General features: G+C 39.0%; 1 protein-coding gene across 2 annotated transcripts in view; it reads right to left on the bottom strand.

The window, feature by feature from the left end:
* The window catches only part of MGAT4A (alpha-1,3-mannosyl-glycoprotein 4-beta-N-acetylglucosaminyltransferase A), a 77702-nt gene that overhangs the window by 15262 nt on the left and 47887 nt on the right, over positions 1–14553 (bottom strand). For both annotated transcript variants that reach the window (XM_084201479.1, XM_084201480.1), the window contains exons 9-12: positions 14236–14350; positions 6268–6398; positions 5569–5676; positions 4974–5167 (exon numbers count right to left, since the gene is read on the bottom strand). In XM_084201479.1, the coding sequence (XP_084057605.1) occupies positions 4974–5167; positions 5569–5676; positions 6268–6398; positions 14236–14350 (548 nt within the window). The remainder of the gene's footprint in view (positions 1–4973; positions 5168–5568; positions 5677–6267; positions 6399–14235; positions 14351–14553) is intronic.

Raw genomic sequence — 14553 nt, 5'->3', positions numbered from 1 at the left:
TGAACAAACAACAGCTTATACATCAGGCAAGTCACTGCTGTACTCATCTAAAACCAGAACAATTTTGCAGGTCTCTAGGTTTTGAGTGGTTGGTAATGCAAAAGCGAATGAAGAGGAAGTTCCATTTCCAGTTTTGGAAAGCTGTTAGGAAGTTTTTTTTTCTGATGTAATGCATTTGATCTTGTATCTCTCTAGCCACAGGAGGACTTGCATCCCTGTAGGATGGATAATTAATTACATTTTGGATACATACAAGACTGACTGCTATGATGATTTTTTTTTTTAAATACAAAAAAGTTACCAAAAAAGTATTTTATTTTTTACTGCTAGAGAACTTGTTTTAAAAGCTGCCTTTATTTTCCTTTACAAAATATCACACACCCATCTGTCATGTTTTATGCAGGTATTTTTCAGCACTGTCACAATAATTTCAAAGCAGACAAAATAATGTATATCTTTAGTTACCAGGAGTCCAACAAGATACTATTCACACTCAATACATTGATTTTTCTAGCTTAAATAATCAAATATGTATTTTCTTGCATGACAATTAATTCTGTGCTTGAGAAGATGCCATGGGAAATAAAAGTGAGGTTAGCATCATGTGTTCCCTGTGATTCCAATGGCCAGGATCCAGAAAATGAGATGAATAGTCTCAAATACTGCACATCCAGTATCTATGCCAATATCAGAGCACAAGATGGCAAATGTAATCTACAAGATGGTTTGTCAAGGTATTAAGACTCCACTTTAAAACTGAAATCCCAGTCAGCAAGTTGTACCTCATAAAGTCACTTTATTAAAAGTTAATGTCAAATTAGGATGACTACTCAGTCACGTGGTAAAAGGAGAGGTCAACCAGCTACAGGGCAGCTATAGAGTTCAAAGCAGTGATGGGGGGGAAAGGGAAGGAAAAGAACCCAACACTACAAGCAAAACCACATTACCCCTCCCCTAAAAAAAGTAAGCAGCTAATCCTTTTGAAAATATTCCAAGTAACACTATGAAGCAGTATTGCAGAGGAGTCTGGAGCACAAGTCCTATGGTTGGAGCCAGGTGAGGGTCAGTCTCTTCTACCATGTCTCAGTGGAAATGGCCTTAAGTTGCATCAGGAGAGGTTCAGATTAGATTCTAGAACTATTTTCTGCACTGAAAGAGCAGTCAAGCATTGGAATAATGTCCAGGGAGGTGATGGAGTCACTATCTCAAGAAGTTTCCAAGAGGCAACAGTATGTGGCACTTAGAGATAGGGGTGCTGGGTTGATGGTTGCACTAGATGACCTTGAAGGTCTCTCCTAACCTTGATGATTCTGTGAAGCAGTTACATACAAGAAAAAATGAGCCTCATATTTTAAAACTATAAAGCAAATTTATACATGTATACGAGTGAGGTTGGGGTGAGTATCAGTTTTCAGTGTTTCTTTCTTTTACCCACAGTTTAAAATACATACTTGTCTTTTCCTGCAGCTTTTTTGTTTTAAAATAAAGGTCAGCATTTAAAATGCTTTTATACTGAGGCAGACTTGAAGCCCCTTTCTAAAAATTTCCATTCTTAATTCCTACTGCAGAACAGCCATAAGTTATGCACTTTCAAGGGCTTTCTCAAAGTAATTAGTGCATATGTTCTTTGAAAACAACATCTGATTTGTGTCAATCACACCTATAGGGAGGACTCTGAAACTTAGTCAAAAAAGAAAAGGTGGTGATGATGATGGGCACCAGCATCACCTAAGTGCTGCAATGGAATGTCTTTCTCAGATGTGTTTTGACTGGTTCATAAAGAAACTCTTAAATATAATTGTCAGATTTAATAAATAAATCTGTGCTTGGAACAGCAATGTACATGCCAAAACAGCAAAGTGGATTTCAATAATTATGCAAAAACCTGAGGGAACATTCAATATTATTTATCTTTACAATGTAGGCTGTTTTGAGCATTTAAAGAACAGTCCATCCCTTTATTAAAAAAAAAAAAAAAACAAACCAACCACTCAAAACCAAACATATCTTCAACACTGTTAAGCAATTTGTTTTTAAGAGGAACCTCCTTCAATCTACTTTTTCCTTCTCAAGGATTTTCTGAAAGAAATGTATCTATTTTCCTATTGCAAAGGATGAGACCCTAGATTACTCTTAAGGGTCTTTAGTGTTTTGGCTGGAGAACTTTTGCTTGGAAAGAACCTAGAAAGCTTCAGTACAAGAGCTGTGACTAAAGTAAGCATTAGAATGTTTCAATTTACATGTCCCTGATCTCCAGGTGTGGTTTAGAACAAGCACCATCTATTGGACTGCTTAATATTCAGCAGAAATCTGCCAGCCAAGTCTTGCATAAAATAGGCACAAATGCTACTTTCTGCTCAGTGAAGTGAGCTCAGTTCTCACTTTAAGTTAAGAGATCCTTGACAGTGTTATCCCTGACAATATTCTCAGATCTCAAAAATTAAATATTTAAAGACTTAATGAAAGCTAATTACTGAACTGCAGAAAACTCAAATTCAGTTCAGCAAAACATTTGGTGTGGAAAAATAAACTACAAGTTTACAAGGAACAAGTTGGTGCTCTGTCACAGTGCAATAGATGTGCTATTTATTCAGTCAGAGCTGTGGTCAGTATTTCCATTAAAAAACTTCATCACAAATTTATTATGGCAGTTACTAAGCAGTTACCTCAAACTGACTTGGCAGACAAAATTTCCTTTAAACTCAAAGAGCTCTTCTAATACTTGAAAGAGAAAAAGAAAAAAAGAAAAAGCCTGTTGCATCTTTTCACAGACACAAGATTGCTATCAAAAGTGTTTTTTCTACTCTTAATTCCCACCATCAGATGTATTTCCCCACCAGTTAAGTCTTCCTAATGTTTGGTCCATTTTCCCTTTTCTGTGTTTCAATCTGCCAGTCACACCTTTATTTTTGACTGCCTCAGTAAGCATCCTTGAAATATCAGGAAACTCCACTGCTCTACTAGACCTGCACTTGCCAAATTCTGCAGCTGCTGCTCAAGTTACACAGACAAACAAATCCCCAGTAATTTGAAATTATAACATCTGTAAATCTAATTAGCCACTGACTTCAGAAAGGTAAAATACTGTATCTTTGAGGACACTGTGGCAATAAAAGCTAAAAGTTAGAGTAAACTTTGAAATGGCTTACAATGATAGCTGAATAGGTAGCATCATTCAAAATTGTGAAGCTCCTTTGAGGAAGCAACAGAATGCAAGATGGTTCCTTTCTTCTACAACTAAAATGCATTTCTTCAATAAATAAAAATAACAAAACAAAACAAACAAGGAAAAACCAAAACCAACAACTACCAAATCATGCAACCAAACAAAAAAGCAAACCAACCAACACAAAAATCCCCAAACAAATCCTACAACCCAATAAACCTCCACAAAAAACACACAACCGCAAAACCCCCAAGGAACAATGACAAAAAAAACCAAACAAAAAAAAAAAAAATCCAAAAAACACCATCCCCCCCCAAAAACAAGCCCCCACAAACAAAATAAACCCCAAACCAAACAAAACAAGACCCTGAAAAACCCCACTTCTTCCCCCCAAAAAACAAAACATATAATCCTCTACAGCTAAGACTATTCTTAACACAGCAGGTGGACATAACTACCTTAGGCCTGGCTACAATTTTCCAGGACACAAAAATGAACATTATTTTCCCACCTTTTACAGAGATAATTAGTACTTTCTCATTCCCCTAGCTCCCTTCAGGATTAAGGCAGCAGGTATAAAAAAATACATTTTTCAACTGTTGGCACAGAAAAAATATTTTGCCTTTAATCCAAGGAGGTGTGGCAGTTTTGCTCCTCCACACATGCACCTTGGACAGCTAACCAGGGAAGTCTTTCAAAGCATAGCAATCAACTGAGACAGGAATCTGACATCTCAAACAACCTTGAGTTTCACAGGTCAGACTGGTTTGGAACAACATAGTCACAAGGAACTACTGATCTTCACTGTTGTGCTAAGCCAAGGTGAAGACTCAGCCTTTGATTATGTACCAAGGTACACAAGTTGACTAATTGGATTCAGTTCAGGACAGCAGAAATGTCTCACTCACAAGAAAAACATCCAGTCAAATTGATTCAAAGAAACTTTGTTCTACCAGGCTGTAGGTATTAGTCTAAAAAAAACCCACATAAGGTGTGTGAAGTAAGGAGAAAAGGAATCCCCTAACATAGCAATACTTAACTGGACATTAAATAAACCAAGTATTTTATAAATCTTGAATTACTATGTTGGTGAGACAGTAGCCAGCAAAGCAGCAAATGAGTCTCAAGAAAACTAAAGGATGACTAATCTCTACAGTGCTAATTAGCCTGGATTATCCTTAATTCATCTGACCAGTAGTTAAAAAGAAGTTGCCTTTAGTCCCCCATCAAATCTCAGATATTTGCATTTTGGAAGCACACGCCCCCCCCCCTTTCTTTTTTGTTGCATTTTAATATTTTTTAAACAGGTCAACTTGGAATCTTAGCACAGTGACTTGTTTCAAGCCCTAAAGCTACATCTTAAAAAAATATTGCCTTTCAGAGTCCCCAGCTTTCAGGTCTGGGGACATCCTTAGATGCTCCAGCAAGATTTCTGATCTGGACAACCAAGAGACCAAGGCCACAGGGCACAACACACTGTACCACACACCATGCTGCACAATTGCTCTGTAATTAGAAACAGACTAACCAAATACAAATAGGACCAAATTGGCTTCTTTTAAATTCTCTGCATCAGAGAAGCACTGGCTTTGCATTGCATTTTTCATAAAGGCTCTAGATTAAAGGAAAAAGAAAATTTAAAAGCAAGACAAAATTTACCATAGTAAGAGGGAAGATAGTGATGACCACTGTTTCAGCTGAACTCCAAATATCCTACACCATTTCACTTCAGGTTATAATGACAGCCTTAAAGCATTCTTGGCACAAGCAACTTCATATAAGAGACCAGCAGCAAGTAATTACTAACCTTTCTACATTGACTGGCTTGTCAAATTTAAAGAGAATATAATCTCCAGCAACTGGTGTGACAGCCCAGAAAAAATCTTCCCCTACGTAGGTTTTTTCTAGTGTATGCCCCTGGTAGACTTTTAAAGATGTCGAAACCTCTGCAGGTGGATTCACGTGGATTTTGTGCAGTAATGGTTTCAGGAAGTCTTTATCCTAATTAAAAGACAGACAAACATCATGCTGGTCAGTCAACCTTGTTTATTATGTTCCTTTCCCAAGTGGTTACACTTAAAACAAACATTGGCATAAAATGGAAAATGAATGCATTACTCGTTTTGGGTGCATCAGTTCTTGTACTGCTCAATAATATGGACATTCCATTAAAGTAAAAAAAATAAAGTAAGAAAAAATATCCCCTAGCAAAAATCCACATAAATAAACTGGACTAGCACTTCTATTTAATAGTAACCAGTCTGTATCAGATTTAATTCCAGATGGAGCAATATACATCATGCTTGAAAATGCAAGACAATAAGAAAAGGCCTTTTTTTCTCCACAATGTTTTTAATTTAATCAGTCTGCTCTGTAAAGGAAGGGAAATATTTTCTACTAACTGTGAGTTTCTGGATCTTTCCTGCTAGAGAAGAGTGGAGGCCAACATGCTGGAAAAGAGAGGGCCTGAAGCGTATCCGTAGGTTAGATTTCTGTCGATCACAATGTTTCTGAAATGGTGGGGGGAAAAGGTAAGGGTGGGATAAAAAACAAAAACAAAACAACACATTAGTAAAAACCAACACAAGGTAAGAACCTAGGCCCATTTATCCAGTTTTTCTTGTTTTCATTCCAGAAATCTACCAAGACTGCTGTGCAAATGTAATACTGTTCAAGGTCCTTGCACAGAACCTGTTTATTCAGCAAGGGAGTCTCTTGAGAAATGGAGGACCAAAATATGAAGTTTATTCCCCTTTTGTAACTTTCTGCAAGACTGCTATCTGAGCAGTGACATCCTGCAGAGCTTCTCAGATGGTTACATGTATAAGTTTATTTTAGGTCTCTTACACATAGAATCTTACTAGACTTTTGCTTTTTATCCTACTGCACCCATCTCCAAAATCTGAAGCAATAACAGCTATGATGCCCCTGAGAACTTCCCTCTAAAGTTCTTTTTGAGATAAAAATCTTGGCAGGAAGAAAGACTCTTCCAGAGCATGCAGTAACCATAAGGTACACTATGCTGTCTTTCAGCTCACAAAAATTAACTCATTCATCATCATAAAAACATTTTTGAAGCCTTATAATAAAAACAAACTTACAGCATCTTTCTCAGGGTTACACACTTTCACCCAGAGGATATGGTCCAGGAGCCAATCAATAGGTTTCTCCTTATAAAACATAAATATGAACTCTACAATAAGAGTGATATCTGGAGACTGGAACATTTTACCTGTGGGTGACATTAAGAATAACTGGAGTTACTTTAGATTAGAGATAACACTGTCTTTTGAAATAAATGAGATAGCAGATGATAATATTTGTGCCAAGACAAGAAATATTAGCACTGAACAACTTGAAATTTCAATGTTATTAGAAGTTCCATGCCTTTCAACTAAATAAAACAGCTATTCAAACAATAACTTGTCATAAATCTTGGTGCTATCAAAATATCAGTGTCTATTCAATGTACCACAACAGTCTCCTTAAGAATAGAAACTGTCAGTTTGAAACTCTAAGAGAAAGAAGAGTTATGGATTGGCATCTTTTATTGCCCACGTCACATGTAAGTTCAAGCACCTGAGATGAGGAGTATTGCAAGTGTTATCTGCCCAGTCCCACAGTTTCGGCTACTGCAGGTACAGAAAGCAGAGATGCAACACCTACCACAAACTTCAGAACCTTCTGGGCAGGAAATCAAAGGGAAAGAAGGAAGCTACCAGAACATATCCAGAGACAATGCAACTCAAAAAGAGACATCCCACAGTGACCAGAGTTTTCTTCTGCAGTGCATAGGCCATCAGCAGGACTTCTGGGTGGTACCGTGCAAAAGGATTCTTGGGAATCCTGCAGACTGTGAGGCTTAAAGGAAGCCTTTGCAAAAGAAGGTAACTCACTGTTGATGAAGAAATTCCATCTAATATCATATGAACAATCACCTACATGGTTGTGGAATACACTCCTCTGCAGTAGAGGTGTCGGAAGAGAAAGGTGGCCAGTGCGTGGGGCTACTGTGTCAGTCTGAATGCAGCACTTGAAAAAGGCACCTTGCATGAAAACACTGCTACCAGGAGCAACACAACTGGCAGGGGGGCAATCCAAGGCTGAAGGCAGACTGACAAGTGCTTGTACCAGGGACTGCACTGAAGCATTGGAACAGGGGCTGAGGAGAATGCTTAAGGCACCATCCCTGGAGGTATTAAAAGACGTACAGATGTGGCACTTGGGGACATGGTTTAGTGGTAGATTTGGCAGTGCTGAGTTAGCGGTTTGACTCCATGATCTTTCAGGTCTTTTCCAACCAAAATGATTCTATGACCATGTGCCAGCTAAAATCCCAAAGGCAGCTCCAGATTTCAAGGCAGATTCAGAAAACATCACAGGTTTGCAGATGAAGTCTGAAGTCTTTGCCAGGTTACAACAGAGAAGGCAGGAAAGAAAGACATCAGCTGAAGTGATTCAGTTCTGCAGATGTTGCTGAGATGTGGACAGTGCTGGACTAAACAGGGATGGGCTGTTGGGACATGTATGTATCTATGGATCAGAGTCCAGCAGAAGCTGTTTTCCAATGCAAGTCTTCTGTCTATCCACATTTGGAGTCCTGTACAGCACACTAACACACAGCACTCAGGCACGGGAAATGTTTTGAGGGGTTTTTTCCCACTTGTGAAGAGGCCTCCACAGACTTTCTAAATGACAAGTTCCACCAGTGGTAGAGGTTCTAATATTTTCTCTACTCTTAGGAAAACCAGGTGGAGTAGACATAAAGAGGAGATCACAGGAAGAGCCTTCCCCCTTTCAGAAAGCAGGTCTGATGCAATCTCTTTTCTTTATGACTTGTGTGAAATCAGATCAGAGCAAAACCAATGCAAGAATACTCAATGGAAATTCTGAGAGGAGTTTGGAGTTGTCTGAGTAAGACTACATCATCATGCCATGCAACAAATATGGAAGAAGCATCTGACTAAAGTACCAACTATTTCACCTGTTAGAATGATGCTATACTCATTATAGTAGACAATTTACACACTGGGGTGGAAAAGTAAATGTGATAAAACATTAATTGATTTGACATTGCTATATGAACATTGTCCCTTACAGAAACTTTTCATTCAGGTCTTTACAAAGCAAAATATTGCCATCACTTTTAAGTTGCTTCTGTAATGAGGTCCTCAAATAGGTATCTCCACATGAAAATACTCTGTAACTAAAATTAGAAACTCCCACTACACAAGGGACAACACCTACTAAGCTAGGTACAATTGCAAAGCTTTATTCTTAAAAGACTTCAGAAAGATGTTATTATTTTTATTAGTACATTGTTTAACATTATTTGTAGAAGTAAATATTTAAAAATGGGTAGGAAACAATCATATGATTAGTTAAATGTTGTGTAAAATAGTCATGCAGAATAACAGCTTTCAGCTTGTCACACTTCCAACTAAACAGACCCCAATTTTCCTGGTGATTCATCTCTGCCTACTGCTTTCAATGGCAAAGGGCAGGAGAGGAGAAAAATACTGCAAGCCCTGATAAAACACCAGCTAAAAAATGGGACTAATCAGATGTTTCTGGGATTTTTATAGGACTGAAACTATCATTTCTAGGTGACAGCTGCTGAGGCAGTCTGTCAGTCACATCTGTTTCCATAGGAAGCACACATTTCTATGTAGTGTCAGAGAGATGCACAATACCATGAGAGTCAGAAGACAGAAATATCCCCACATATTGCCCTAATCTCAATGCCTCTTCCAGGATCTATACACAGCCATGATGCTCCAGAATCCTTTTATTATTCTACCCAAGGACAGAGCAGAAGAATCACACTGACATTTTTTCCTTTGACTAGCTCATCTTCTGAAGAACATAAGGATTATTGTCTTGTCCTCACTCACAGACCATGTCACTGAGAACTTGGCATGAAGGTACAGGATCCTACAATTAAGCAAACTGAGAACAAGACTGAAGATAAGAGTAGGAATTACTCTTATACCTAATTTAAATTATCCTAATTTTACATAAAATAGAAGCAGGATATCTATGTATTATTTACCTCACCATTATGGCAAACTTATCTAGGCTCAGAAGCAGTTTCCTTTAGGCTGGCACTCTACTGTCCACCATGAGTCAACCACCCCAGACTTGGGGAATAATCTAATTGCCATGGTGATGTCACGGGGCACAGCAGGGAAAAACAAAGCAAACAAAACCCAACCAACCAACCACAAAAAACCAAACCAACCAAGCCACTGTGACACATCCAACTGCAGCTAGTCAGAATAAGAGAGGTGTGCCAGCTGTACCTGCACTGGCATCTTTAGACCCAAGTGACCTCTCTGCATTACACTCACAGCACCATGGAAGTGTTCAGCGGTGGAGACAAAGTCTTCTCATGTTAATTCCTTATGAACACTGGAGCAAAGATGAACAGGACACACCCTGGTCCCAAGACAAGCCCTTGTCTTCCTTCAGTAACCAAGGACAGACATCCCCATACCACTTTCTGAAATGCTGTCACCACCTTCCACACACGGCTTGGTCCAAGCCCCTCGTCCCTCTGTATAACATTGCCTCACTCAACGGTTGTTTCTGTCTCAGGACACCTCCTGCACAGCAGTTCTGCCATGGATCCATGTCCCCTTTTTTCCATCAAAACAGTCTCTGTACAGCAGCTCAAAACCAGAGCTCTGCAGTGAAGCCTCTGGCTAAACAGGTCTTCAAAACTCTGGATCCCTAGCTGGCCACAGGAAATGGAAACTAGCCCAATACAAATCCTGCTGCACAGATCCAACACCCAATCCCTCCAAATCCAAATCAACCAAGCCCTTGCCTAGTGTCTCCTAGCCAAGAGCAGCAGCAGCAGCACCAGCCTGGCCTCCCTATGGCACAGCCACAGCCCAAGAACAAGCGGAAACATTTCCCGAGGTCCTTCTGCCCTGCAGCTCCCATGCTGCTGCACATGAGGAAAGTGCTGTGAGCCACAGAACCACTGAGACACCACCCAAATCCAACTGGTCATCCCCAATATGCAGTCAGAAATCATCAAGCCAAAGAGACCTAAGCAAAACACTGCAGTGAACACACACTGCCTCTAACTGCAGACTCCGTGAAAGAATTGAAGCAATGGCTCATCCTGCACCATGTAAATGCACTTGGTACAGTACATGGGAACAGACATAAATCCAGGACACTGCTGACAAAACTTCAGAGCTTTTGGATTCTGGGCACATACAACCTACCATCATGAAGAAACTCCAAAATCTGAAAGAACTAAGAGACAAAGGTAAAATTTTACTCATAAAATTCTAGAGATACAAAATACAGGCTTTCTCCAATTTATTTATCTATACTGATAAAAATGACAATCAGGACTGAAAAAAAGACCAAACTGTGAACACTTTCTGATTTACTGTGTCCTGACAAGACTTCTATTCCTTTTCCAGTCCTTTTAAAGGCCATCCTTAGTGAATTATTCTGGCTATCTCAGTATTTTGCTGGCAAATACAAGGCACACACAAAATGAAACACTTTGTTTTCTAGTTCTCTGAATTGCCAATATCTAAATCATTTTAATTCTTCCACATGAGCATCACTAACATTTAGTCTACACCAACAATAATTTTACACCTGCAAGCACATAGCCTAGCTGATGTTTTCAGTGCTTTCCCTCATAATGATATGCAAATTGCTGGCATTAAAACCAGAATCTCTTTGAAGTTATTTAAAGCTCAAATGTTTGACTTGCTCTGCTCTTTCCCAAACTTCAACTATGTGCACAGCTTGAGCAAAACTGCAATCAGAACAACTTAAAATAATCAGAACAACAGGCCTTAAAACATCAGGGCACAATAAGACTCAGAGGAACTGTAGTATAAGACAACCAAAAGGACATTTCAGACCACTCCACGAAATGTTTGTGACAGCTGGCATTATAGGTACAGTGCAAAGATTGCAGTTCCTCTGGAAAACACTTCAGCTCGCAGGCAGTTGGAAGACAAATCATTATTCCTCATAAAAAGCTAGTAGGACTTCCCTACATTATGTCACAGGTCTCGCCGTGCAAACAAGAATCCAGGAGAGTAAAAGATAGATCTCCTTCCACAGAGCTTCTTAAGGAAACAGCATACATCTCACCCATTATTTATTAGATACTTGACAGCACTTAAGACTATGCTTTCAGGATTAAAAAAAACCAAAGGAAGCAACGTCTGTTCTGTGGCAGAGGTGACAGAATTCTATAATCCTGCTGTCAGCCTAAATAGCTACATTTGCCACTTCCTCATGTAGCACTTGCATAAATTAGATTTTCAGTTCAGAAATACACTATGACAAAAAAATCCCACATTTTTACCTCGCAAACTTGCAAGCTAAACAAGGTTTCCAACAGCTAACAGTGAATCAACCACACCTCTCTTTTTGAGAGACTATTTCTAAATCAGTAGCACCTAGACAACAGTTGCCCAGAGAAGCTGTGGACAGTCCATCCCTGGAAGTGTTCAAAGCCAGGCTGGATGGAGCTCGGAGCAACTAGGTCTGGGGACAGGCATCCTTGTCCTTGGCAGGGGGTTGGAACTGGATGACTTCAAGGTCCTTTCCACACCAGGCCATTCTATGATTCTGTGAATTCAGTGCTCTACATTCTTTCTTGGACATATACACATAGAGCTGATCCCCAGTTACAAACTACTGCTGCTCTTCCCAAAGGTATCTGCATTACCAAATTGCCACAGTATCAGTCCGCAACAAGATCCATAAAGGGATAACAGAGATGAGAAAAATCTACATTACTTGCATAAAATTTCGAAGCAATATATGGTTATAGCACACCAATTTGTACCAGAGCCAAAAGCTTTAGTTGCTCTTTTGAATACTAATTTTTGTCTCAAAGCTAAAAAACAATGAGTAGCTATATTGCAAGAAGAAGAAAAAAAAAATCTAATTTAATTTTCTAGGTAGAAAAGCAACATTAAGATCTGTAGCCATAGCTAAATGCACCTGAAATTCTACTGATATCATCTAGTTAAAAGGAGGCAAACAAATATGATACAAGGAACAAAGAACAGGGATGCAAGCAGCAGGAGCTAACAACTAAATTTAACTACAGCTACTTTCAGAGCCCACACTGCCCAGAAGTATACAGACAGTACAGAAAACAATCAGTTGTGCTTTTGATTAAGCCAAGTCTCAGTATTAAGAACTGTCTACCTACCCCACCAGGCTTAAACACTGTGCCCTGTACAACAGAGAACAGGAAGGGGCGAGGTGGGGGAGGTGTGAAATACACAATACTGAGCAAGTTAAGTGACCTGAAAAACAACTGCATGGGGCAGACAGCACACATCCTAAAGTGTAAGTTGGTTTTATGCACATTTGATGTGTCATTCTTGCATAGTGGCAATTTGTAAGCGAGCACACTCTACTACTAAATCAGGCAAATGTAGAATAGATGTAAATTCTATAGCCCAGGAACACCATACAGAATTTACACTTAAAGTCCAATTAGACTGGAGCTCAAACTCAAATTGTGGGCTGAGTCTGGGTTAGTGTTTAAGTGTTCAACAGTAGAAAGAAAGTCTTATCAAATGCTGTATTCAGCCCCTGCTAACAGAAAACAATGTTGCAAAGAGTTCCCCAACCAAGGAGATGATTATTTAGGGCAAGATGTCAGTAATCTACTTCTTATTTTTCCATGCTAGGCAGCATAATTTCCTATTTCTCCCACCTCTAAGGCCACAGAACCAATTCCATAATTATTTCCTCAACAGTGTATCTCTGATGGTAGCCCAAAGCACTTAGGTGATGGCCAGGTGTATAAGGGGGCTTCACTCTGCCCATTTCCTTTCCTCCTCCCCACTGTTTCTGTAGGTTGAACTGGCAGGCAAATCTACAAAGTCTACATTCTGTAGCCTAACATGGCATGAAGGAGGGATAATTATGGGATAATTACTGTTTTCCTTTCTACTCCAGGAACCTCTGAGACCTCCAAAGTCAGGGAACTATTGCCCACCTGGTGCTGAGCTGGAAACAGGACGGCACATATTCAAGTAGCACCGATATTCCCAGTTCATGTACAACCATTGTGGGTCACTGAGCTAAAAATGAAGCCATTCTCTGGCAAGTAGATCCAAAGGACCGAGAACAACAAGAATTTCTAAGAGAATGACAGAACTCAGGGCTGCACTTTTATCTGTTACACACAGGACTTTCTTTCTGTTCTGAACTCAACTTACAGCCTTCATATTGGAACCATTTGTGTTGACCACAGGAATCTCCAAAGTCTGCCCCAGCTTTTGATTTTTCCTTGCATATCTCCAGCTTGCTGCTTTTAAAAAGATCATGACACATCAATGTAGTGATGAAATAACCTTTTGATTTCTAAAATCTCTTCCAAACTTCTCTATCATTGCTTTTCTGTTAAGTCTAGTATCTCTCCATGAAAAGATGTTAGTGTAAGAGCAAAGAACCATAATTTCCAGAGCACCCCGACAGCTGACCGACAATCTAAGATCCTGCATTAACTCCTCTCACTGTTGCTTATTGCAAATGACAGACTCTGCATCTAGGAAGGAACACATTGTCATAACTTCTCCTTCATGAAGTAGAAAGATGGAGATAGAACAGGCTTTGCAACAAACTGATGCCTGCTAATTCTTGGAAATTTTGGCACAAACAGCAATGAAGTTATTTTAGGTGGAGCTAATTTTCATTATTTTTCTTTATTTCAGTCAGTTATGTTTTAATTACATTTTCATTTTAACAGCAGCTAAATTAAAAATAAATCATGCCTTGCAGTTTGATTGTTAGTATTTTTATAAAATAATTTTTGGTTATAAAAATGCCCTCTTTTCCAACAGTTTGACTTTGCCTCTGTCATACAAAAGTATATGAAACAAATGAGGGGCAAAAGCAACAACCATGAGTTAAACCAGAGTTCCAAAAAAAGGCAATGAATTTCTACTTCTTGGTCTATTTCCAGTACAAAGAGGATAGCTTTGAAGTCAGATCACTATTAATTCACAGTTTGAGTATGAATGTGTTCTTTCAAACTGCAAAAGGGAACATTTTCTTACCAATGAAACCCAGCTGAGAAAATTCTAGAATCATCCAATCTTCAGAAGCAAGCTGAAGTGCAAAATTTTTTATTGTGCTGAAATAATTCTGCTTGACAACAATGTCATCTTCAAGCTAGAGGAAGGTAGAAGCAATATCAACATTAAAAAAAAAACACTAGCAAAGCAATAGAAAAAAGTACAGCTAGGAAATACTTGCAATAGATGACTAGAGGAATGACTTATAATAGATTGTTAACATATAGCCATGTATTTCTAATGCTAGCACTGATATAAAACAGAGATGCCATAGCCTGGAATAACTATTGTAGGGATCAG

Source organism: Fringilla coelebs, assembly GCF_963513975.1.
Source record: "Fringilla coelebs genome assembly, chromosome: 2".
NCBI lineage: Eukaryota > Metazoa > Chordata > Aves > Passeriformes > Fringillidae > Fringilla > Fringilla coelebs.
This window is presented reverse-complemented; position numbering and strand designations above follow the sequence as displayed.